Source organism: Xyrauchen texanus, chromosome 35 (assembly GCF_025860055.1).
Source record: "Xyrauchen texanus isolate HMW12.3.18 chromosome 35, RBS_HiC_50CHRs, whole genome shotgun sequence".
Taxonomy (NCBI): Eukaryota; Metazoa; Chordata; class Actinopteri; order Cypriniformes; family Catostomidae; genus Xyrauchen; species Xyrauchen texanus.
This window is the reverse complement of record NC_068310.1, coordinates 14267085-14292654: the sequence shown is the minus strand read 5'-3', so window position 1 is coordinate 14292654 and position 25570 is coordinate 14267085. Positions and strand designations below refer to the sequence as shown.

The 25570-nt window shown below is 38.1% G+C and overlaps 2 protein-coding genes across 6 annotated transcripts in view; one reads left to right on the top strand and one right to left on the bottom strand.

Moving 5' to 3' along the window:
* LOC127629189 (regulator of G-protein signaling 20-like) overlaps positions 1 to 11548 on the top strand; it is a 65813-nt gene extending 54265 nt beyond the window's left edge. For all 4 annotated transcript variants that reach the window (XM_052106296.1, XM_052106297.1, XM_052106295.1 and 1 more), the window contains 2 exons: positions 103 to 337; positions 4307 to 11548. In XM_052106296.1, coding sequence (XP_051962256.1) covers positions 103 to 337; positions 4307 to 4495 — 424 coding nt within the window. In that variant the 3' untranslated portion in view covers positions 4496 to 11548. The remainder of the gene's footprint in view (positions 1 to 102; positions 338 to 4306) is intronic.
* Positions 11549 to 13885: 2337 nt separating this feature from the next.
* On the bottom strand, positions 13886 to 25248 carry LOC127628858 (transcription elongation factor A protein 2-like). Of its 2 annotated transcripts, XM_052105803.1 has the most exons (10): positions 25075 to 25248; positions 24397 to 24459; positions 22308 to 22413; positions 19659 to 19752; positions 18777 to 18913; positions 18037 to 18093; positions 16595 to 16749; positions 16256 to 16402; positions 15050 to 15121; positions 13886 to 14357 (listed from the first exon to the last, which is right to left on the bottom strand). In XM_052105803.1, the coding sequence occupies exons 1-10, from the start codon at positions 25141 to 25143 to the stop codon at positions 14349 to 14351; spliced, it is 909 nt and encodes a 302-aa protein (XP_051961763.1). In that variant the 5' UTR covers positions 25144 to 25248; the 3' UTR covers positions 13886 to 14348. The 2 variants fall into 2 exon arrangements, 1 of the variants encoding a protein (XP_051961763.1); XR_007968706.1 differs by lacking the exons at positions 13886 to 14357; positions 15050 to 15121; positions 16256 to 16402; positions 16595 to 16749 and adding exons at positions 17107 to 17118; positions 17209 to 17913.
* Positions 25249 to 25570: the final 322 nt, after the last annotated feature.

Sequence of the window (25570 nt, the reverse complement as noted above, 5' to 3'; positions counted from 1 at the left end):
GGGATTAGGTTTAGTGATTCTGGATCTTGTGTATACAGTATATTAGTGCATTTAATTAGAAGTTGCCTAATGTTGGTACTTCTCTCTGTCTCTCTCTCGCAGCATCAAACCGACGGTGGAGGAGATTAAACAGTGGGCGCAATCTTTTGATAAGCTGATGAAGAACCCGGCAGGGAGGAACAAGTTCCGTGAGTTCCTTCGGACGGAGTACAGTGAAGAGAACATGCTCTTCTGGTTGGCCTGCGAGGACCTGAAGATGGAAATCAACAAGAGCGCCATCGAGGAGAAATCGCGTGTGATTTACGAAGACTATATTTCCATCCTCTCTCCCAAAGAGGTAGACACACACACAAACCCCAGCTCATATCAACACACTGACTGACAATGTTAGGTAGCACAGTGGTTTATTATAATCTTCATGGCTTTCTTATACAGTTGGACTCGATAGCTGAGGGTATACCTAGTAAGCACATGAGGTGGAAATGTCTGTAAAAGAGAAGAATCTGGAAAGCATCATGTTCTTTTGCACATAGAAACATCAGGGAAATTTAAATTGGTATTTCCAGGCCTGGAAAAGTATTTGTAAAAGCATGGATTTTTCTATAGTTTTACTCATCAGCTAGATAGTATTATACTCACAAAGCATGCAATGCCTGATTTGTGTAAATCACAAATGACTGGAAAAGTAATGGAAGTTAATTGTTTAAAAATGGTTAGAACCCTGATTTTAGATGTAATTTATGCACATCTCATAAGCATCTTTAAAAACTAACATCCAAAGGGGAGCATGTATTGCAGATATGCATATGCGACATAGGATACACTATAAAAAGCAGAGAAGCAACCAGTTTCCAAGTTGTTTGTCTGTCCACACTGAAAACAAAAATGCTGTGTGATGCAACAGTTGCAGCCAATAAGAACATATCTAAAGTTCTTTTGAAGCATGATATTTCACTGTGGGCAGATCTTCCCAGAGTTACATCACAGAAAAGAAACTGAGAGCTCAACAGGAAGTCTAGTCATTCGTTGTGGTCACGGGTAAGGACAAATACTCAGATTTACATGGAAGAGCTTTTATTGCTTGACATTGCATGTGGTTACTGCATAGTGAGTGCTCAGACCACAGAGGTGACAGGCTCTGCGTCTGTGGTGAGATAGCTGAGGAAATGGAGTTAATAATTAACTAATTCACATTGCATAGACACAAATACATAACAATAAAAAAAAGCTGTGAAGGAATGCTCACTCATTCACACATTGCAGCATTGGTGGCCTTTCCTGGAAGGGGAACATTTTGAGGGTGTCTTGATCTCCCTTTGTCCTCTCTCTCCTTTGTGGAATGCAGATTCCAAAGGATATGCAGGTCTGTGATTACAAGTACATCTACACACTTCAGTATGATGTTGTGTGATGTGTAGCAGAGTCGGGGGCTCGAGTCAGAGACTTGGGCTCGAGTCGCACTCTAGTCGCATTTTAATAGACTTCAGACTCAACATAAAATAACTTCAGACTCTACTCAACATGAAGAACTCATGAATATATATAAAAAAATATGTCTTTTAACCTGAAGTTTTGAGAACAAATCTGAGCAAAAGAGCAGCAATTTTTTTCCTGTGGCTGTCAAATTCAACAGTGGCACGATAGCCACTCTGACTCAACTGACAAACATAGCCTCATTGATCCACTTAAAAAGAGATTGAGCAAAATTATTTGATAGGTGAATTAGTTATTTAATGTCGGACAAACTTTTTGTTTGCTGTCTACAGAAACCGGTGAGATATTTTAAGACAATTATTTCATTAATATCTTTAAGGGTGTAGGAAAATTTTTACATGCTTTTCCATGAAAAAAAAAATAACTTAGAGCAACTTTAACACAAAAAGCGAATTAATATTGTACTGTCGCAAACATTGGTCTGTGTAGTTACAAGGCTCATTATGATCAGCAACCAGCGATTGCGTCAATTTAAACCTAGCGCTTCATTTTATCAATGTTTTCGTAGTATATATGCTGCCTCTCTCACTCTCTCGCTCTCTCTCTGTGTGTGTGTGTGTGTGTGCATGCGAGAGAGATTTGTCCCATATTTTAGCATCTTGCAATCAGCACGCATACAGTTCCCCTTCTGTCACTCACTCGACATTGTGTCGATATAGTGACACTAGGGGTCTCTCTTGAGAGCCTCAGTTGCCTCTGAACTTGAGAAAAGGCCAATGAAAATTTGGCGAACAGAATTTCATGTCCCTCCCCAGACATACGGGTACAAAGGAGGGTGCAATACAGCTGTTCATTCAGATTTTTTCTTCGGAGCGAGCGGTTGTGTGTTCAGCAAGCTGACATTTCCACTACTGTTCCTCTCACCTCTGCAGAGCTTTGCTGTTAGATCTTACGGTGCGTTACCAGCGGCTTTTCTCTTCTCTGTCTACACACCTGGGCGCTTCGACAGCCCTTCTAAAAGAGCAAAAACCTCTAAAATAGAATTTTCTATAAAAGAGTACACATTGGCGTTGAACATCTTTTTAAAGACGTGTCTTTTTAAAGATGCCTTTCTGCCTTTGTGTAGTTCCTGGATGCGGCAGATATCTCTCCGCTTCTGGTGGTAATGGGCATTGCCTCACGTGTCTGGGCTGCGATCACACTGAGGCAGTGTTTATGAACGGTTCATGTTCTCATTGCGAGTGCATGACCATGGCAACACTGCGGATGCGGCTTTCCTTCCTCCAAGAGTGGCTGGCACTGAACACGATCTGGGGAATGCAGCGAGCGTGGTTTCGTCGTGTAAATCCCCATGAACCACCCGCCCCCCAGCAAATTGTTTGCCCCTGTCCAGGTCCGATGCGAAAGCGGCTTGCCCCACGGCCAGTCTGATGTCTTCTTCGGACACCCCGAGAATAACTGGATGAGAAGATCACCACTGCATCGGAGAGCGTTGCGGCATCTGTCGCGGAGGATTTGACTGGGCTGCCACCTTCGGGTATGCTCGCCAAGTCTGAGGCTGATGCGCAGATGTCCGGCATGCTTGCCCGGGCCGCCATGAGTGCTGGCCCAAGCGTAGAGCTCCCCGCAGGAAGCTGACGCCCCCGTCTCACTAACCCCTTCGTGGACTCGAAAGGCTCTCAAGCATTCCTGAGATGATCGACTCAGGGTGCGAGATGGCTGCTACGGAGCTGGACTCTAGACCACTCCAGTCTCCGACCGGGATGAGTTACCCAAAAGAGCAGCTTCCTCATTACTTGATTCACGTAATTGTTATCCACATACGGCGGTTTTGGCGGTTTGGCGCCAAAAACCTACAGTCACGGCACCGTGGACGCGGTCCCTTCGCCTCCACGCCTGTAGACTCCCTATGGGTCCGTTCTGCGGAGCAATGTAAGAGCTAATAAGTAAAACTACATTTGATGCCTGTGAAGGCAATCGATGTAACAATTAGATTTAAGTGTTTATATCTCTTAAAGCAAATTATTTAAAACAAATCTAAAATAAAATATATTTTTATTTTGATAATTTTGACAAAATCAGTAAGTTTTCATAAGTTTAGTTTTCATACAAAAAAATATGTGGTATTTAAAAATTATTATTTACAATACCTCTCCCTGGTCGAAAATGACCCAAACTCAATAGGAGGGTTAAAGGAATATTCCGGGTTTAATACAAATTAAGTTCAATCAACAGCATTTGTGGCATAATAATGATTACCACAAAAATCTTATTATTTCAACTTGTTCCTCCTTTTCTTTACAAAAAATCAAAAACCAAGGCTATAGTAAGGCACTTACAATGGAAGTGAATTGGGTATTTTTGGATGGTTTAAAGGCTGAAAAGTGGAGCTTAGAATTTTACATTAACTCTTCTGTAAAAACTCTTCTATTATTTGAGCTGTAAAGTTGTGTAAATTATACTTTTTACAGTAGTTTTAGGGTTTTTTGACATTACATCATCATGGCAACAAAGTTGTTAAATTGGTTATAACTTAACACAGAAAAAGTTTTCATTTTTACATGCATATTGTTTATGTCTTGTGTCTATACTATTTTAATGTAAAAAATTTTGCCCTCATTCACTTCCATTGTAAGTGCCTTATTCTAACCTAGATTTTAAATTTAAGAAAAGGAAGGGCAAGTTAAAATACATTTTTGTGGTAATCAATATTAAGCCACAAATTGCTGTCAAGATTGATCTTGTGATTTTAAGGATTTCAGGGTCTTTTAAATGAAGTTTGTGATTATGCTGAAAACATATTGTTTTATCCAACCCTAATGACTACCTGACTATGTTACTCAACATTCACAGTTCTGTCTCTGTTTATAAGGTGAGTCTGGACTCTCGAGTGAGGGAAGTGATCAACAGAAGGATGCAGGATCCATCCCCTCACATATTTGAGGATGCACAGCTGCAGATCTACACCCTCATGCACAGAGACTCCTACCCACGATTCCTCAACTCCTCCATCTACAGATCACTGGTGCAGGGGGGGTCACGCTCTTCGTCTGAGTCATAGACCCCTCTCTCTCCCTCTGTCTCACATTCTCCCCATCCACCCCTTTGTTTCTCCTCATTTATTTCCATTGCAAACTTACTCAAGGATAAAATACTCCTTTTTTTGTGTCATCATGGTTGGATTATTATTTATATTTTTTCCCTTGGTCAATGCTCCTCTGTCATTTTTGAGGGAATCCCTCATTTGTTGGCATTTCTCCTGAATCTGCACAGACTGAAACTGGAAGACACGGGGTTGAAAATGCTTTTGTCTTCATTTTTACGTTAAACACATTTTACATCTTCTGATGTCTCTAGTTGAAAAGAGCTGAGAGGGCCTCGGCAATAACATATACTGGCGTGACCTGTCCAATCTGCTCCTCTTTCCTCAATCGTGTCCATTTTCTATGTGCTCTGATTGGCTCTCTGAGGTGAGAGGCTGAGTGGCGATTGACTGGTTGATTGAATAGAGTGGAATAAAGTGGATCTATGGAGATTTCTGCAGGTACAGATTCCGTATGGGAATGGCCATTTCTAATAACTGATATCAATAAGATGAGAGAGGACCACCACCGATTTTAGATATATAAAAAAACAAAGAAAAGAAAAAAAAAACATGAGAGAATGCCAGGGTTTTAATTAGACTTGTCACTTAAACACATTTCAAATTGAGTATTTTTAACGTTATTTATTTTTTTATTAAACTGTGATTTGATTTTTCTCCTTGCACATACAGTATATTAAAGAAAAGCTGGAAAAGTTGTGACATACTGAGCAAGCTGTTAGTACTGAGTGTTCAACAGCACTGTATCGGCCCTCACTGTGTGCGTGTGTGTGTGTGTGTGTGTTTCTAAGAGGTTGTCGGGTGTAAAAATCACGTTTCTCTGGTGCCTCCTGTAGGTAGGTGAAGGTACTGCAGTTGATCGTAATAGACATTTACCCATTCTATCCATTTTTGCTTCTGTTCTGGTAATCTGTTTTTCTGTCTGTTTTTCTGTCAGAAATGCCAAGCGATTTTTTTTTGAGCAGCAAAATCGGAGACACAAAATCTTAGCTGTGAGAACACCACTCCAACTGTTTTCAGAAATCTCAGACACAAGACATACTACTTAATAGATCATGTGTTATATTGCTTTTCGGCTGAATTAAAAGAACAATTCTCAGAAACAAGAGAATCTATGGCCAAAACCTGTTATATTGCAGTAAAATTGTTAGATTTACCTTTTCCGACAAATTTACCAAATCTGCTATTCACAAATGATAGCATTACATCTTTTATCTATTCTGATACCATTCACACATCAGCACCAAAATGCTACTGAAACTCTGATGTCACTTGGCCAAAATGCCCTTCTGTGAAAGAGAGAAGCGCTAAATTCGGAATCGCACACTACCATTCCACTAGTGCTATATACAGAATTTAGGTACTGGCTCAAGGTACTGGCTCAAACTCTTTGACAGCAATATCTTACTTTAAAGCGTCCTCACCTCATTCAAGCTCAAACCGGTAATCTTATGACTCTGTTTACACATAGAATAAATACAGATCTTTTCTGACAGATTTTTGTGACGGAAAAATGGCCAGAGCTGATTTGCTGGCATTTCAACGACAGTCCCTTATCACACATGACCAAATAGAAATGTGTGTTTTGAAAAAAGGTGTTTTCTCATGCCTTTTACACACTGTGTTTTTAAGGGGACATTCTCCTACAATATTTGTTAGCATTAGCAAACAAGCACTGCATGAGTTGGATACACTGTACAGGTAGCCTTACAAAGAAGCCATTAGCTGCTATAAAAACCCATTTGAATTCAACAAGAAATCAAAATTGTCTCTTTATTTTATTTACAGGTCCCTAGTCTTATGCTACAAGATTTTTCTGTGCACATTATAAAAATGTTAATTTTGGGGGGCAAAACATAAAGCACATATGGGTTTTCATATAGGAACATTTCAATGTCACTCCAAACATTACAAGTTGCTTGCTCACATAGTGAAACAATTTCAGTGTTATGTATGCACTCATGCTAAAGCTAGTTTCCTTAGCAGATGCCTTCAACATTGACATGCATCTTTTTTAAAGGTATTGTTCACCTCAAAAGGAAAAAATCTGTCATAGTTTACTCGTGTTGTGCTAAACCTGTATGACTTACTTTCTTCTGTGGAACACAAGGAGATGTTAGCTGAAAGTTTACCTCAGTCACCTTTAACTTTTATTAAAAAAAATAAAATTAAAAAAATAAAAGCTGCAATAAAAGTGAATGGTGACCGAGAGTGTCAATGTGCCTAACATCTCCTTTTGTGTTCCATGGAGATCAATAAAGGAAGTCAAGGTTTGGAATAACATGAAGCTTAGTAAATAACTATTCCTTTTAATCAGCTAGATATTAAGAATATAGGGAAGTTGACGACAGTGAAATTGGAGTTAGTGTTAACACTGCGGTACCGCTCGAATTTTTGTTTGTTTATCAAAACATATAATGTGAATATGAAACCCAATCAGTACTGTGCAAATGGGTCCACACAATAGCGGAGGAAATCAAGCGTGGATTTTATCATAGAATTTGTCTTTTTATATCCACACTGATCTGACTATTGATTAATGAAGAGGATGTGTGTAGAATCTTGTGTTCTCGTCCACTGGAGGTTAGAGTTTCCTGTAAGCATCGATTCTTAAACAGTGGTGGTTTCATGCTTCTTGTAGTTTGAGAAACTGATCGAGTCCAGTGCTGCGTTCCACTTGACTTTAAACATCCACTACTGGCTAACTCCCCTAAGCACTTCCCCTCGGGGGAATCACCACCGCCATTTTGGAAGTCCGTTCTGAGCAAGGGAAGTTTCTGCTGACAGACCCTCAACCTATCGATTTTGGTCAAGGGAACGAGCCTACATAATGTACGCTTTGGGCAGATTAATATGCCACAATGCAACTCGATTGTGACATGACAGCAGACCATGCTTCATGAACCCCACCCAACTCTAATGTATGATGAAAGTGAAGTTAGGTCAAGCGGTTTAGAAAATGTTATTGAGATTTAACAGCATAATACTTGTAGTTACCTTAAACTGTTTATCACATAGTTATAGCCTGTGTTCATTGTTATGTTACTGTTTTCGTTTTGTAAAGTTTGATTAATCCATTCTAACAATTAATTCTTATAAATTGTTTTTGAAACATATAAGATTTATACATAAGCCTCTGACATTTCAACTAATCTTTACCTCAATCTGTGGTTGCAGATTGATCTCCAAAAATTTTGTTTTCTCAGGTGCAAAAATCACTTAATAGTTCTACAAACTGACATCTGCTCTCAACATGCTCCAAGTTATCAAGGGTTTAGGATGTTCCAGTTAAACCTATTACATGGGTTCTACCAGTAGTGGACATTCATGCAACGTTAGCAATGATGTACACCTGAGTCCATGAGGCAGCGGGAAGTTAGCGAGGGAAGGGACTAAACATTTGAAGTGGAACGCAGCCCTGTATTTCAACGAATTCTCAAACAATATCAGAACTCATTTCATATTGAAATGGGATAAAAGCATCCACATCTGCCTGGTACTTCCAGGATTTGGTTATTTGTAAATATATACATTAAACTTAGAGCAAAATATACAAATCTATATTCAAATAAGAAAGCTTAAAAACAGACTTGGCAGACAGTGGGAATTTATAGGATTTAGTCATTTAGCATTTTTGCCAAACACTATTTAAACTTCATGTACTGTAGTACATGAAAGATGCTTTTTATTTCTTCATTAGTTGTGCATGAATATGTAAATTTTTAAATATATGTGTAATATGTGTGTGTATGGGTATATATGTACATGAACATACAGAACATTTAGTATTGCTCTTATTGTCCAAAATTATGTTACCAGTCTAACTTAAGCCAGATGGATTGTGTCCGATGAAACGGTTATGTAGGCTACAGTATAAGGTCATGTGAACTAGTAGTAGGACAACTGGAGTGAGAGATCAGTATTCATTGAGGCCTTTAACAGCTCACTCTCAATATCATTACACGGATACGCGCGCACGCACGCACGCACGCACACACACACACACACACACACACACACACACACACACACAATCCCATTCTTTAAATAATATACAGCCATAGCCAAAATTATTGGCAGCGACATAAAAAAAAAGACATAGTTTGCTGCTTCTGTATTTGTAGATAATTTTTTCACATGTTTCTATGGTGTACTGGAAAATAATGATAAGCGTTTCATGAGTTTTAAAGGATTTTATTGGCAAAACACTCAATATATGCAAAGAGTCAATATTTACATTGTTGACCCTTGTTCTTCATATCCTCTGCAATTCGCTCTGGCATGCTGGATATCATCTTCTGGGCCAAATCCTGACTGATGGCGAACCATTCTTGACTTATTAGTGCTCAGATTTGATCACAATTTGTGGGCTTCTGTTTGTCCACTCGCCTATTGAGGATTGACCAAAGGTTCTCTATGGGATTAAGATCCGGGGAGCTGCCTGGCCACGGATCCAAAATTTCAATGTAATGATCTCTGAGCCACTTCATTATCACTCATGCCTTGTGACATGGTGCTCCATCATGCTGGAAAATGCACAAATCATCACCAAATTGCTCCTGGATCGTTGGGGGAACGAGGAGGAGTTTTGTTACCATTCTTTATTCATGGCAGTGTTTTTGGGCAGAATTGTGAGCGAGCCCACTCCCTTGAATGAAAAGCAACCTTTTCTTCTCCGAACTGTCGATTTTCCAGATGTCCCAAACAGTCAGAAGGGGCTTCATCAGAATAAATAACTTTGCACCAGTATTCTGCTGTCCAATCCTTGTACTTCCTGCAGAATTTCAGTCTGTCCTTGATGTTTTTCTTGGAAAGAAGTAGCTTCTTTGCTGCCCTTCTTGACACCAGGCCATTGTTCAAAAGTCTTCACCTCATTGTGCATGCAGATGCACACCAACCTGCTGCAAATATTGAGCAAGCTCTGTACTGGTGGTGACAGGATTTCGTAGCTGACTTCTCAGGAGACGATGATCCTGGCGCTTGCTGGACACTCTGGGATGTCCTGAAGCCTTCTTCACTGCAGTTAAACCTCTCTCCTTGAAGTTCTTGATGATCCGGTAAATGGTTCTTTCAGGTGCAATATTCTTTGCAGCAATTTCCTTGCATGTGAGGCCATTTAGGCAAGTTTTCTTTAGAGGTAACCATTGCTAACAAGAACACAATGATTGGAATGGCACTTCTTCCCTCCTTTTATAGCAATCATTCTGCTCTTATAATCCAATCAGAATGATCGAGTGATTTCACGTGATTAGTACTCATTCACACTTTCCTAGGTGCTGCTGATATGATTAGTGAAATGATGTCAACTTGTCATTTTGTGCCAGGGCCAAAAAAGTGATTTATTTAAAATCTGATCACTCAATCTAGAAACAATGTGAATCAACACCACAACAACTGAAGCAGAAAAATAAGCAAAACACAATTTGTCACTGCTAATACTTTTGACCATGGCTGTACACTTTAAAACACCGTAAAATAGGCGAGTGTGCTCGTGGACCTCTCAGAGTTTCACTTTGCATGTGCAATTTATGTTCACACTAAAAGTGATTAAATTGCCATAGCTTCCAACTGTCTCAAAAGGCAGATCATATGATCTCCACTGTCTACACACCCATTGGTAGTCACAGCTCATTTACATAACATTAAACTTTGTTGCATCCTCAATGGTTGCTGTTGTTTATGTCGCCTCAAATTGCAATCTCATCAGAATTATAAACTTCCTTTGGATTTTTCGCCGCAAATCACTGTCAGTGTGAATGCAACACATTGTAACTGTAAATTTGAACACTTCTATTAAAATAAACAAAGCTTTATATGTTACAGGTGTTTGAAACATTCAGAACACAAAAATGGTACATCGAAAAGCATGCTTTCAGCTTTGACAATATTTTGATTAAAATAGCAGAATTCTATTTTGTCACATCAAAGCTGTCGACGTCGCAAGAATCTGAAACATTTCAAACGCAAAATCGGTAGATGGAAAAGCACACTCGTAGTGTGGAGAACTGCCACAAAGGTGCATTCTAATTTAGTGCAACAAAGCCATCTACACTGCAAGTGTGCGAAACATTGAAAAACGGTGCATCAATTGTAGTGTGGACAATTTTGATGGGAATGTTTTCATTTTTTTTGCATTGTTTGCTTGCAGTGTACAAACAGTATGGGGCATCGTTTCCCAGATGATAATCCACTTTCAGCTGAAAACGGTTGAACAGAACAGACAGACTTTCACAAATTTGTTTTTGATTGGAGACAGGGACTGTGACCTAGTTGCTGCTTATGTTTACATAGATTTCTTTAAGGTGCCAAATTAATCTAGCCTTCTTAGTCTCAAACTAAGGACATTTGTGTGGATGCGTGAATACAAGCGCAGGTCTGTGTCAATGTGTTCCCATGCAGTCATCTGCATTACATGTTTTCTACATAGTTAACATATTGCAGCACACCATCACCAAATAGTCACGACCTTTAATTTTTTGTTGAGATGTTTGGTTTCAGTGTTTTAATTCAAATCAAGAACTTGCACATGGCAGCCTCAATTTTGCCATCTAATTTTCACTCATTTACCTTTCTTAATTTTCTCCTCTCTCAGCCACATATTTTCATGAGATTTGCTGTGCCATGCCAAATAGCAGTGAGATCGGTCTCTCGCTCATGGACTTCTTGGACTCTTATTTATGGACATTAGCATTATATTTTGTATTAAAATAAATCAAGTTATGTTTTTAGACTATGTTTATGGATTTCTGGACCATTTCTTTTTTTGTTTGTTTCCTGAAGTCTATGGCATTACTGTGTAAACTCTAATCACCTTTATTTGCCAAAAACAGGGCACATTCTTCAGGTTGTGGTTGGGATGGACTAGAGGTCCCCTTTAACCCAGGCCAGCTCACTACCGGAATTCAAAGATGATTTCTTCTTGAACTCGTCTGTAATATTCCATAACCTCTGACTTGGTTGCAAGATTGTTTGAATGTTTTTTTTAAAGAGAAAATATGACTAAAATGATAATAATAAAAGATGTTTGTGTTATTAGTCATTTACAGCTTTTAAAAATATTTACTGTCTGGCCTCAAAAAGGCCTTTTTACACTTCACTTAACCCTGGGTTAAAATCTTTTTAAAACCCATGTTTAGGTTACTTTTAATCCTGCATTAAAGGAATATTCAGGGTTCAATACAAGTTAAGCTCAATCGATAGTATGTGGCATAATATTGATTACCACAAAAATTAATTTCGATGTCCCTCTTTTTCTTTAAAAAAAGCAAAAATCAAGGTCATATATATACATGCTCACATGGGAAGTCGGAATGTTATTTCCAATTGTTTTGGTACACAAGGATTGGCCACATTATACCGTACCGTATATCACCAACAAGCAACATCTTTTATCAGACATTTCTGCATCAGCTTCAGTGCGTTTACATTCCCCTGTGGTGTGACCGGAAGCGCATTACATCAGCAGTGTGGGAGACCCGGGTTCTAATTCAGTGTTCTAACCAAAAGTAATCAGATTTGCATAATCAGTGACATGTGGATTCAGAGGTTGCATTTCTCCTGTAACATTACATTTTTACTCCACTAATGGTTAGGATTGCTGTGTAGTTTATAAAACATGCATTCCTCTTCACTGTATTACAGCCTGTTCAGCTGAAAACAACTTGCTTTACAACTCGCTTTATGTCCTTTGTGGACATATCACAGAAAATGTAGCTCACACGTCCATACACCCAAAAACACTTACTGCTTTGGTCGCTGGGGGCAGTGTTTTGAATCTCGGTAAGCACAGGCCTACTACTACCTACTATTTATGATTTCAATTTGAAATTAGTCTTGTTACAGTGAGGCACTTACAACAATAGTGAATGGGGCCAATCCATAAACTTTAAAATACTTACCGTTTCAAAGTTATAGCCACAAGAATGTAAATAATATGCTCGTTTGACCTGTAAAGCTGTATCCAATTTTACAACTTTGTTGCCATGTGGACATGATGCTGTATACCCTAAAATGGCTGTAAGAATGATGAATTAAACAACTTTACAGCTCCAATAATTCAGATGTTTTAACAGAAGAATTAATGCAAGTGCTTTTATAAAATTGTAAACTCAACATCTATTTTCTTTAAACCATCCAAAAATGGGCCCCATTCACTTACATTGCAAGTGCATCACTGGAAGTTTGATTATTCTTTTCTTCTTTTTTTTCTTTTGTGGCCTTAAAAGCAACAATGCTTGCCTTAAATATTAATACACTTTGAATAGTAGAAACATTCTTTACATTCCCCTGTGGTGCAACCAGAAGTTTAAATTGAACTTTGGGATGCAAAGATCTTGTATGACTTGTTCTCCTAGTATTATCAGTTAGAAATGTTGAATTGTCTCCATTTTTCCTTCTTAATTTCACCAAAGGATGTATCCACTATACGAATCGTTAGATTCAGTTTAGTACTTAACCGATGTAAGATTTTCCAATGGTCGATTCTTAAAGTTTTACATTTGGTCCGCCTCAATCCTGTACAGTATGTTTAGTTCAGGTCTTCAGGTTTCAACTTAGTCATAAATGTCACATGGGTCAAGACCATTTCAAATCAGACTACCAAAAGCTTACTATTGTATTCTCATTAAGGATTGAGTCAATATAACCTTTAAACAGGGGCTTGAAACCCAGTAGGATTTTCTCTGGCGTTATCATTCTCATTGCCTTTGCTAAGTTGCATGGAATTACTGTCATTGTACTCTTATGTGACTCTATATGAAGACTCAATGGAGACAGTTGTTTGGGTGATTCCCACCATATTCCCTCCAATCCAAAGGCCTTTAATTCTCAATGATCCGGTATGTGCTGAACTCAAAGGAAGTGTTGTTTTGGAGCATCCAATAATGCCCTCAGTGATCTCTTCAATCCAAAACCAGATCTGAAAGCATGTATTTAAGGGCCACTTAATTAAGAAATGTTGTGACAGCTCAAAGCAAATTACTGCTCAGGCAAAGGCCTGACAGATTTCAGCACCTGCGCCTTATGCAAGTCACAAAGGGTCAGTTCTATTTTCAGATTTAATTAAGTTTAGCTTTGGAATTTGATGTTGTAAAAGGGAGGATATGACCAGTTCTATGCAAAAGTCCTCTGGATCAAAAATTAGCCCTAGTGTTATCATAAATCATATTCATATATCTTAATGCAATGTTTAATTAAAACTTCACAAAAAAAATTTTCTAACTGAAACACAGTTGTCCAGTCTCAGTTATCTTACAAAAGTGAGGTGACTATTGGCATGAGAGCTTATTGCTCCCTCTAGTGGGAAACATCTCAAATGCAATAAGTGGCAAATCTGGCCATAAAGTTCACCCAACATTTTTATTAGCATTAGATGCACAAATTTACTGAGACAAAACAGTCCAGTTATTCATATAATACATATGAATCTTCAATCATGTACCACATTCTTATTGGTTCCTTTTCTGTCTAAAAGGCAGAAACATATTTTTATAACTTAAGGCTCAAATACTACCAATAAATCCTTTAAATTGCTCTGAGTGCTGATTATTGCTAAATCAAAGGCACAAGCGCTTCATCAAAAGTCCAAGTCATTGGCAATGTATGAAAAGCAATGATATTACACCAGTAAAAAAAACTAAAATGACAAAAAAATGCTTTGAAGAAGCAATACTCGCATTATATATTACAGAGCTATGAGAAATGTATATATAAAAAAAGAAATACATTTTTTTTCTAAAAAAATAATAGTACTTCCTTGCACTTATGAATTCAGGTCATCTCTTGATATGAAGAATCCTGGTCACTTTAGTCTTTAACAAAACTATGCAGAAAAAGGAGAAACAACAATCATAATCAAAACACATTTTCTTATAAAAACTATATATTATAAACAACAAAATTCTCTATTAAGAAGCTTGTTTTGTCAGGTAAAAATAAATAATGAAGCAAAACTAAATTTCATTAGGTATGAAGACATCTTGAATAAGAATTATTTATTGTATATAGCGGGGCAGGTTGTCACACTATTTGGGGAAGTTATCACTTGGAAACATGCCATTAAATAGCATGTTATATGATTATCAGCAAAATTAACCAGTTTAAAAAAAAAAAAGAATTAGCAAGTTGTATGAAACCAACAAACGAAACAGTTGCCAACAATCATATGCGCAGTTGGACTTTGCACTCAAACCTTGTAGAAACTTTGATATGGCCCTTGTGGCAACCTAGCCCCGTCTCCCAAATGTATAAAAATATAAATTTTGTTCCATTGTTTTTTGTGATTGAAGCATAAACCTAACTAAATGTATTACATTACTTTCTAACTGCCATTTGTTTTGCAGAACAGTCTAATGTGAGTAAATATCACCACTATGTGGATACATTTTGGCATGAAGACAATGTTCACTGTCATATAATGGATTTTAGATTACTAACCAAGGTCTTTTATAATCCTGATGTTACTGAAGTCAACCACAGGCTTTTGTACTGGCAGGTGAGTGAGAGAAATCTTACCTTCCACCGGTTTCCACACTCATTGCACAGCACGAAGGTGGTCATTGGTTCATCAGCGCTGCGTGTCTGGACCTGTGGAGAGACTGTGCATTACACACAACATTTCTGATAGTTTCATGCATCAATTAAGTTTAAGCCCACTCATAAACTCCCTTTAACCCTCAAGACAGTCATGGTAATGACACAAGGGAGTTGTGGACTTGCGCAAATTTGTTCTGAGCACAATACTTACAGTATGAAAGGTTTGAAAAATAAAATTCACACAAATGTATGAATTACACTTCATTAGATAAACTCAGACAAAGTGGCATTTATTCTAATGAAAGAAGTACAAGATAAAAGGTTTTAAATTATAATATACTTCATGTACAGTACCAGTAGACTATATACTGTTCAAAATGAAGAAAAGAAAACTTGAATGTGTCCAAAAACATTTTTCAAATGTTAGTGGAAAATGACCATAAATCTTTTAGGGGAACTGATTTCATACATTTACTACAAATCACCTCCATAAAACTAATTGCAAAAATGGCACATAAAAGTTAGTTCAGGGAACTGCATCATTTGTTTGCAGATGCCACTTGGTTTGATATTGTGCATCTTATGCTAATAATTCATACATTTCAAGTGGTTTAAATGGCTCAAGCATCCCACTCAAACTGACAAAAGACAATTTAAAAATATTATGGCAAGCCAATTAGCTCACACACTTCATGGCTCAAACTGATATGTTCTTGACATGTAGTCTGATTAGCCAATAGGCTTACATGGTGCAGCTGAAAGGTCCTTCGACACGTAAACTGTATGCCAATCAAACTGCATACTCTCTCTTTGTCTAGCATTTTATTTGCCTCAGTTTTTTGCATATCAGCTGCTTTCACTGCAGCGTGCTACAAGAGATTTTCCTCTAAAACCCTCCTCCCTAGCATTACCTGCCTAGATCTGCTTCAAATGGATTGTAAGCATGCCTAAATCTGCAACAGCAGCATGTCTGACATGCTCAACACAGCATATCTGTATATATTCTAATAGTAGCAAGTCTTCGTACTTACTCTACCAGCAGTTTAGCAGATCTAGTCTGCCAAGACCAAACCTACCAACTTGTCATATCTATTATGACACCTTGAATTTATTCTGACAGTTGTCATGACTGAACTGATAATTAAAATCTGATACCACTGGTTATACATTGTTAAGTGTTTGTACCTGAGTGTAGGTGCAGTTCTTGCCCTTGCACTTGCCACAGACGAACATGTCAGTCTCTGTGCCACCCACTTTAGAAAGTTGATGCTCCCGAATGGACTCCTTGGTCAGTGCTTTCCTAATCTCTTTCAGCTCTGCACTGGCCATCTCCTGCAACACATGCCTATTAACACAAATATACTTCACATCCTCTAGAGAAACTATCATTTAAAATATCCAAGACCAAATAAAATCTCAGACTATAATAAAACAATGAAAACTACAAGTGATTTTAAGTTTTTCATGGAAAATTACATATTATAATCTATACAGTTTTACATGTATTATTTTTGACCCACATACTTCTGCAGTCATGGTGGCAATGCACTCTGGCGAGATGTTTCCGCACAAAACGTTCCGGCGCAAGTCTGGGTTTTTCTGGTCCTTGAGGTTGGATACGCGACTCCTCAGTCTGGTCTTATATTTAATGTCAGTAGACTTGAACTCCTGATAGATATGTGTATTATGCAGTCCGGTCAAGGAAGTAAAGCATTGACTCTAAAACCAGTGCAGCTCAAATGCATGATTTGACATTCTCCTTTAAGCCACAGATGAAGTGGTAAGACAATACATAGTCATACTGACTATAACGGGGTAAAAGGGAAAGGAAGAGGTGAGAACCAGACGAAGCATCAAAGTAATATTTAATTAAAGAAAAACAGACAAATATAAACACATACAGGCCAGCTCTCTCTCTCTGCCAAACTGCTTTCTCCGGTGGCCTTTATCCCTCTCCCCGCCTGGATTAGCCTGATTAGGGAACGGGCATGATGTACATACACCCCCCCCACCCCCACCCCCCATCCTCCCCTGGCCCCTCCTCAGACCTGGGAGGGAAAAACAGCAAAAAGATAGGGAGAGGCCAACACAGAGCGACAACTAGAGGGAGAGAAAAAAATATATATATATTTACTTACCGGTTCTCAGATATGCCATAGACTGGTCCTCAGTCACCCCTCCATCCTCTAGTGGATGACAGCCGATCCTCCTCGGGTGGATCGGAGGCAGTCCTTCGGCCCCTGGTGGACGGAACGCCCTGCTGCGTTTTGATGGATGGTAGGGGTCTCCTCTGCATCTGGCAGCAGCTCTCCCACTCCAGGAGGTTGGCAGTGAGCCCCTACCCGCTCACAGATTGACACCATTGCGTTTTAGCAGCCGGTAGGGGTCTCCTCCGCCACTGGCAGCCCTGCAGGCGGTCAGTAAGGAGCCCCTCCTCCCCTAGGGGTCACCGGTCGTTCCTCTGCTTTCAGGATGGCCACAGCTGCTCCTTTGGGGTGGATGGTAGTGGCAAGGACTCGACTACGGCGCATCCCTCCTCCTTCCTGGGCATCCGCACCTATGTAACGGGGTAAATGGGAAAGAGGGGAAGAGGGGAGAACCAGATGAAGCATCAAAGTAATATTTAATTAAACAAAAACACACTAACATAAACACACACAGGGCAGCTGCCTGTAGCTCTCTCTCTGCCGAACTGCTACCTCCACCAGCCATTATCCCTCTTGTCGGCTTGATTAGCCTGATTAGGAGCCAGGCCTGCGTCATCACGGCCCAGCCCTCCTTGCCACACTGACAAATCTGCAAACCTACATTCCCACTCTTCATACTTGATTGCGACAAATATACTACAGTAAAAATAGCTAAGGAAAGGCAAGATGTTACAAAGCAACTGATGGGGTTTAAATAAGTTCAGCACCAAAATATAAGCAAAGCTAACAAAATTTAGTATTTGGTAATGAGAAGGATATAATCTTCAATCTGTGCTGCCAAGTGTTCACAGTCTGCACCGATTGTTTGGTAATCATCTGGAAAAAAAATAAAAATAATATATATATTAAAAAAAAAGAGAATAATTACCTTCAACATTCAATGTAAAGCTGTTGTGTGAAATTGTTTCCTTGTTACAATACCTTCTTATTTTAGATATTACTGTATATACAGACAATTGTAAATTAGCCATTCCTATTGTAGGTTGACTTCCCTGAAGAGTGCAAACAGTGGTGCTATTCAAACTTTGCTCAGTTTATTCAGCAGTCTAACATGTCAACTTTGGGCTTGACAAATAGCATGCATTTGGAGTATGGTGGGACTAGATGTAATAAGCTATATAGGAAATCACTTGATTTTAAAACAACGGCAGATGGGGCGGTTTGGAAGTTAAAACACCAAAAAAATGTCATCCATTAACTTGCATTGCATGGACCAAAAAAGCTGAGAAATTATTCTAAAAATCTTCATTCGAGTTCACTAAAAACAATCAGTTTGGTGCTGCAAAAGTTAAACTCGTCTTAATATTCAATAAGGATGACAAACTAAGCCTTCTAATTATTATGTTACTGGTATTATATTGCTACTATTTTCAATTATATGAGAAGCAGTATCTAGGATGTCCCTAAAAGAACCAAACATGCATCCAAAGGAACTATGTGAATGTGGCTAATCAGTGGTTCTGTTCCCTTTCCTAACTTTAAATCTGCTCAACACTTACCGTCAATTTGTAGGGCTGACACCAGCAGCTCTCTGCATTTAGTGCGCACACTGTCAGTCGTGACAGGTGTAGGTGGGAAGGTGATGAATTTGGGTGTTACTGGGGTGGTGGGAGTTTTTGGCGTCTCTAGTTTGTTACTAGACAACAAAAGATGACAACAATTCAAAGGAATATTCTGGCAGCATTTGTGGCATATAGTTGATTAAAAAAAATAAAAGACAAGGAGGGACAAATTGAAATACATTTTTGTGTTAAAGCAAAGATCTGGGTTACAGTGAAGGCCAAAGTATACTTCAGTTGTCCGCATTGCTGATCACTCCACGCTCCATATGCATGATGCAAATTTCATCATCAGCAGAGTTTGTGCGATATTCTCAACATACGGACAGTCCTCATTTGTGTTCATCGTGGGCGCAAACTTAACATATCCAGGCCTTAAGGCACTTACAATGGAAGTGAATGAGGGCCAATCTATACATTCTAAAATACTAACGGTTTCAAACAGGTTAACATGATTTGTGTGAAAACAAAATCCTTGATTAACCTTTACAGTGTAAAGTTATATTAAACTTGGCAACTGTAACCATGAGGACATAAGGCTGCAAACACTAAAATTAACATAAAAACTATTCAATAAAAAAATTAAAAATGCCTTTATAACATTTTAAGCTTCACATGTCTGCCTTTAAACCCACAAAACATTGCATTTTTTTTTATGCCATTATGCCACAAATGCTGTAGACTGTGCTTTACTTGATTATATTATATAACATATAAACAATATATACTATAATCCATAATATTACTTTCATTGTTTTAATTAACCAATTAGCCATTGTTTTTGTAACATACTGTACTTGTCACTGCTTTGATCCCACAAACCTGGTGTCACTGGATCCAGGGCAGTCTTTCGAAGAGGAGGACTGGAGAGCAGATCCTCCTTTCTTTTTCTCCTCTGATTTACCATCAGAACCATCTAGAGACAATAAAATTTAAAGTCCAGCCTTATCAATCCTTTTCATTACTAACATAATGCATTAAAACACTATTGGTTTGGGGTCTGATATCACACTAATTTACTCACCATCTGTATCGCCTACCCAATAATTTTGTTATACTTAATGTAATTTGACTTTAGTGCCTTGGTGATTGCCTATAGTGCCTATGTACATTATTAATAGCATGACATTTTTAGATGCTCTACCCTCAAACCAATGTAACTGTAATATAGTAATTCTGTAATTTTCAAGTATATGTATTGTTGAGTTCCAAAAAGAAAGTATCAGTTCTCGTAATCAGTATTTAAATGGTATCCGTTCATTCCAAATTCCACTTTGATTCATGCAGAGATATATGGATTAAGCCACTATACCCAAGTACACTAATAACACCTTTAAAAGGGATAGTTTACCCAAAAATATATTTGCTCATTATTTACTCACCCTTTTGCATTACAGATGTGCATGACTTTCTTCTGCAGAACACAAATTATGATTTTTAGTAGGGATGTCCCAATACCACTTTTTCCACTTCCTATCAGATTCCGATATTGGAAATCTCAGTATTGGCCAATACCGATCCGATACCAGTGTTGTTTTTTTTGCATAATCAGTTTATAATATCTTTACATTATTGTTTGGAAATAATTTGGTGTACTCTTTAATATGTAAGAAACACAAACCTTTAACTACACATTATTTCAATATAAATGTATAGCTTATTAAGAAACACTTTATTATTAACTAGTATACTGGATAATGTAGCAGCAAAATTAACAGTAATTCCAGTATAAGTTACCTGTAGAAATTTTGGAAAAAACCTTTTTTTAATTTGTATCTGGACTTTAAAGGATTCAGACCTCTTTTTTTTGTTCAATTTAGTTGTAAGATATCAGCTCACTTTTCATTCACTCAGTCACTTTTTGGAACCCATTAAACTTAAATATTATTATAATATGTAAACAAATGATGATAATAAATCTCAATCATGCATGTTTGGTCAATGCCATCACAGCACTCCCTGAGTTCTGATTACACACACCTGCATATCATTAGAGGCTAATCGACACACACACACACACACCTTCATTATTGCCTGCAAGTATCATAAAATTGTCACGAGTTATCTCTTTCATCGTGTCTATACACTGTCTGGATAATACTTGCCTGATGTTTGCCACTCTGCTCAACTGGATTTACATCACTGTTTCAATCCTCTGCTCAATAAACCCTGCTACTGAGTTCATATCTCTGCCTCCTTGAGTCTCTCCGTGACAGCTTTAACTTTTAAACCCTCACACTTTTTATTCAGTTTAATTCACTTCTTAATTAAATTCTGGTAAAATGCACCTCAGGTGCCGCTCTAAGTCCATATTATAAGTGAACTGAACTATTGAGCATCTACATCTGAGATGTGGTTCGTTTGTAGCGCTCAAATATTGTGCACGAGAGAAGGCTAAAAATAGCCGCGGTGTGTGTGTGTGTGTGTGTGTGTAAACAGAGAAGCGCCATTCGCTAACGCCTTGCACCTGCACGCATTTTATGTTTACTTATTAAACACAGCCTATTGCGATTCACAGAGCTATCACACGTCTTCAAGTGGCTTTGAATAAAATGTACGAGTCATATGAACTGCTTTAATGCCGTTTTAACAGTTCTTTCATTTTTTGAGCTTGACAGTAACGAACATGAATAACACACAGTATCGCATTTGGGTCGGGCTGATAACCAATCCGTCTAAAAATGTCAGTATCGAAGCCGATACCGATCCAGGTATCGGAAAATCCCTAATTTTTAGATGAATATTTCAGCTCTGTAGGTCCATACAATGCAAGTGGATGGGAGCCAAAATTTTGACACTACAAAAAGCACAAAAAGGCATCATAAAAGTAATCATATCTTCAGAGGTGATATAGTTGTGGGTGAGAAACAGATAAATATTTAGGTACTTTTTGCTAGAAATGATTCTGCCCAGATAAGCATGACGAATGTGAATCACCAAAAACACAAGACGATGAAGGTGAAAGTAAAAGTTAAAGGGGAGATTGACTGGGCAGGGGGTATTTATAAAAACAAAAAAAGAACTTAAATATTGATCTATTTCTAATCTACATCTATCATATTGCTTCTGAAGATATGGATTAAACCACTGGAGTCTTATGGATTATTTTTATGATAATTTACTGTATATGATTTTTGGACCATTTTTGGATCCATTCACTTGCATTGTATGGACCAAAAAAGCTGAGAAATTATTCTAAAAATCTTCATTTGAGTTCAGCAGATGAAAGAAAGTCATACACATCCGGGATGGCATTAGGGTGAGTAAATGATGAGAGAATGAACTATCCCTTTAAGTCAATAAAGACTTGAACAGAAACAAACAGCTGCCTTGTCTTTTACAAGACAACTTTTACATCTTCAGTTTTTTGCATTAAATTTTAAGGAATCAATCATAAATTGCACACGGACAAATAAAAATAAAATAAAAAAAGTTGTTAAATGGTTGTGAATGCGGATGTTAGAACTGTACCCAGTAGTTTCTTCCAGGTCTTGATAAGTGATTTTGCCAAGGTTTGCACCTCCTCATCTGAACTATGTTTCCGCACAGCGTTTACCGACATCCCGATCCGTGTGGACTGCACCGTACAGAAGATGAGAACAAGGGAAATACAATTTTCATTATTATAAATGCAACACTGGACTACTAACATTTTTCTAATGTTCAATTCTGAACCAAATATTGATATTTAGTGACTTATAATTCAAATTGTGGAACCAGTGATGGACTTCCCCCATGCTACTTTCAGAAGGCAAAGGCCATAGATGAGGTTTGCCAATTTTATTAAAACAGACAAATTCCCAATGACCTGCAGTGCTTGATAGATAAAACAAAAAAAAACACATTTACTCATGTTGAATATGTTCAGGCATTGATCTAGTAAGAATGATGCATAGTGCTCTGGAATATGACCCGTCTTGCTCTAGTTTTGTATACATTTTTCTTCTCTTCTATTGTGTCTTGATGTCTGTTTGTTTATCTTTTCCACCCATACTAACCAAATCCACCCATCCTTCAATATAACTACATTTATGGCCTTAATTTAAGCGCAGCGCTATGGCCATGAATTTTAGATATTTTTGTGCATGTGTCAAGTCAATGCGCAAGTAGGTTTGTCAAAATTGCATGTGCATAGTGCTAATGGGCTGGGACAAGTGTAATTTAATTTGGAGGTTTTTCTCCAGTTATTGCAGCGACCGTGTCCTATTATACAAGTCCATTCCCTCAAGCAACACTGATATAAAAAGACAGCACATTCATAAGAATTTGGTAGTGTAAATGGACTGTATGCATTGAAAGAATAGAAATATGGATTTACTTTTTTTGTGCATTAACTGCGTTCTTAAAAAAATGACTATGAAATCCAGAACAACACATGCTCTGCCAGAAGAACCAGTGGCCAGTGCCAGACCTACCCATTAAGCGACATATGTGGCTGCTTATGGCCCCCGCGGCCACCATGGGTCCCCCTACCACACCAAATAAATATTTGGCAACAAGTGTAAATATCATTGGGCACACAGCCCGGCTATGTGCATGCTAATAATCCAATGGAACCTGTCAAATCTATAAAAAAAAAAAATATTACATTTCCTTTGAAGAAAAGATATGGAGTAGATAAGTATGTGAATTTGACAATGCTTAGGCTAAGATCTATTGTGGAGACATTAGTTGCATAGGCTGGTTTGTAGCTTGGGCGATCCGGGATCAAATCCACTTTGGCAATTTCACTATTCTCCCCTTAAATGATCTATATAAGTGAGAACAGATAATACGCACCATCAGGAAGTCATTTATTTGAAATAAAATTAATAAAAAGAATTTAAATAAAGTGTCTAAGGGGAGTGTGATATCATTGAAAGTAAACGCAGCTTTCCCATCGATATCTGGGTGCTCACTAAAGGTTGGGCAGTGCAGAGAAGGGGGTGGACGGGCACAAGCACTCATTTCCCGGTCTGGAACGTGTGGGTGGTGGCCTTTTCTAGCGGCTTGGTGAAAGGTGAGGGCTAGGTTACCCGTTTCCTACACCTGAAGAGGCCGCTCTCTCTAAAACCGTGCTCTGCATTTGAAGATAGCAGTGACAAGGTACACATCAGGTGCATTTTTTCCTGCTGCCAGCAATGTAATTAAGTTCCGTCACAATACTTATTAGATTGTATACTGTTTTATGATATGTACACCAGGGTGAATATGCCATTATTTACAGTATGTGCAAATATCATCTACTGTACCATACCTTAATTTGGTAATTTAATTATTTCTTATTAATTTAAACATAATTTATATTGATAAATATTTATTAATGTGTGCATTTATTAATTGTTTAAAAATTGTGTTTTTTTGTTTTTTGTTTTTCTAGTTCAGAATTTAAAGCTGTGCACTGAAAAACTATAGAATTGCATTCTGAAGCTTTATGCTTTTGAATAAATAGACTTGATTATATATATGCACAATTTAAACTTGCTTAGTTACTGATGTTGGGTACTTGTAGGTAGGGGGCCCCATTTTGAAAATCTGCTTAGGGCCCCCAAAATGCAAGTGTCCAGTCCAACTGAGCTACCTGTATGGTCTCCAAAGACATTTTCATGTTCTTCAGCTCTTGCAGCAGGTCAATAGCACCATCCTGAAAATTAAAACACTTTGATTAGAAAAGATCATAGCATACAGCACACAGCTGTAGGCTTCAACAAGTTCTCAAATGCATATGCATATGCATTATTACACAATTAGGCTCTTTAACATTAGGAAGGTTTAAAAAAAAAAATTTTTTTTTAAAAAATCTACCAATATGCACATGCATGTTGTGTTTTGGGTACGACACAGGGACTGACTGGTGCAAAGGGTTAGATAAAATAGTTTATTTGCGCTGAAGAAATTGAGAACAATCAGCTGCTAGCTCATCACAACACACAAACGCGTCAAACATGAACGCAAAGGCCACATGTGACTGAGCAGTCTAGCAGGCTGTCTGTCTGGATGAAACAGGTGGCACTTAACGCGTGGATAGAAATCAATCGGCCTCGCGCTCCTACGTAGTAATAAATAAATGTTTAAAACCGTGCAATAATTCTAAGCTGTGACCAAACTGTCTGCCTTTAAAAATATGATGCCCTGTTACAGAAATGAAGGCATTGTTGATGTTATCGCCTAAAAAACATTTGTTTGCATTTCATGTTGCATTTTACTGATGCAAAATGCATCTGTAAAATTATGCTATAGGAAATAGCATGACACTTACTGTGTTTTTCTTATGCACCATTTTGTCCAGCTTCTTAGCGATGCGCTCCACTTCTTGGTCTTTCACCATCTTCAGGGATGTTTGATGGCGCTCTATGCGCGAGCCTGTGAAAATGCGCCCGTCTCTGTGTCTGTTCTAGTGGCAGTAAGAGAGGAATTATCTGCCGCCTTTCTGTTCGCTCTCAACTGTTGTGAAGCACGGCATTATGGGAAGTGTAGTTCATATGACCCACGTCAGAGTGCAAGCGAGAGTTAAATAACATTAAAGTAATAGTTTACTCAAAAATTTGCATTTATTAATTATTTTGTTCACCACCCATATGCGGTTCCAGATCCACGTTATATTTTCCATGGAACACATTTTGAAGAATATTCACACATTTTTCCAATCGGTCACAAATCATTCTTTTGTACTTGATCTTTTCAATTCAATTCACAAATTTGACTGATCCAGTTCTCTAGTACGATGTTCACAGATTCAGTCAATAATGACTTAA

Excerpts from the sequence above, each read along its gene's own strand:
- LOC127628858 (XM_052105803.1), bottom strand. The coding sequence starts at position 25,143 with ATGGTGAAAGACCAAGAAGTGGAGCGCATCGCTAAGAAGCTGGACAAA. Across the intron at positions 24,460-25,074 it reads TGGTGCATAAGAAAAACACA|GATGGTGCTATTGACCTGCT; the intron begins GTAAGTGTCATG and ends TTTAATTTTCAG. Across the intron at positions 18,914-19,658 it reads CCTGGATCCAGTGACACCAG|TAACAAACTAGAGACGCCAA; the intron begins GTTTGTGGGATC and ends TTTGTTGTCTAG.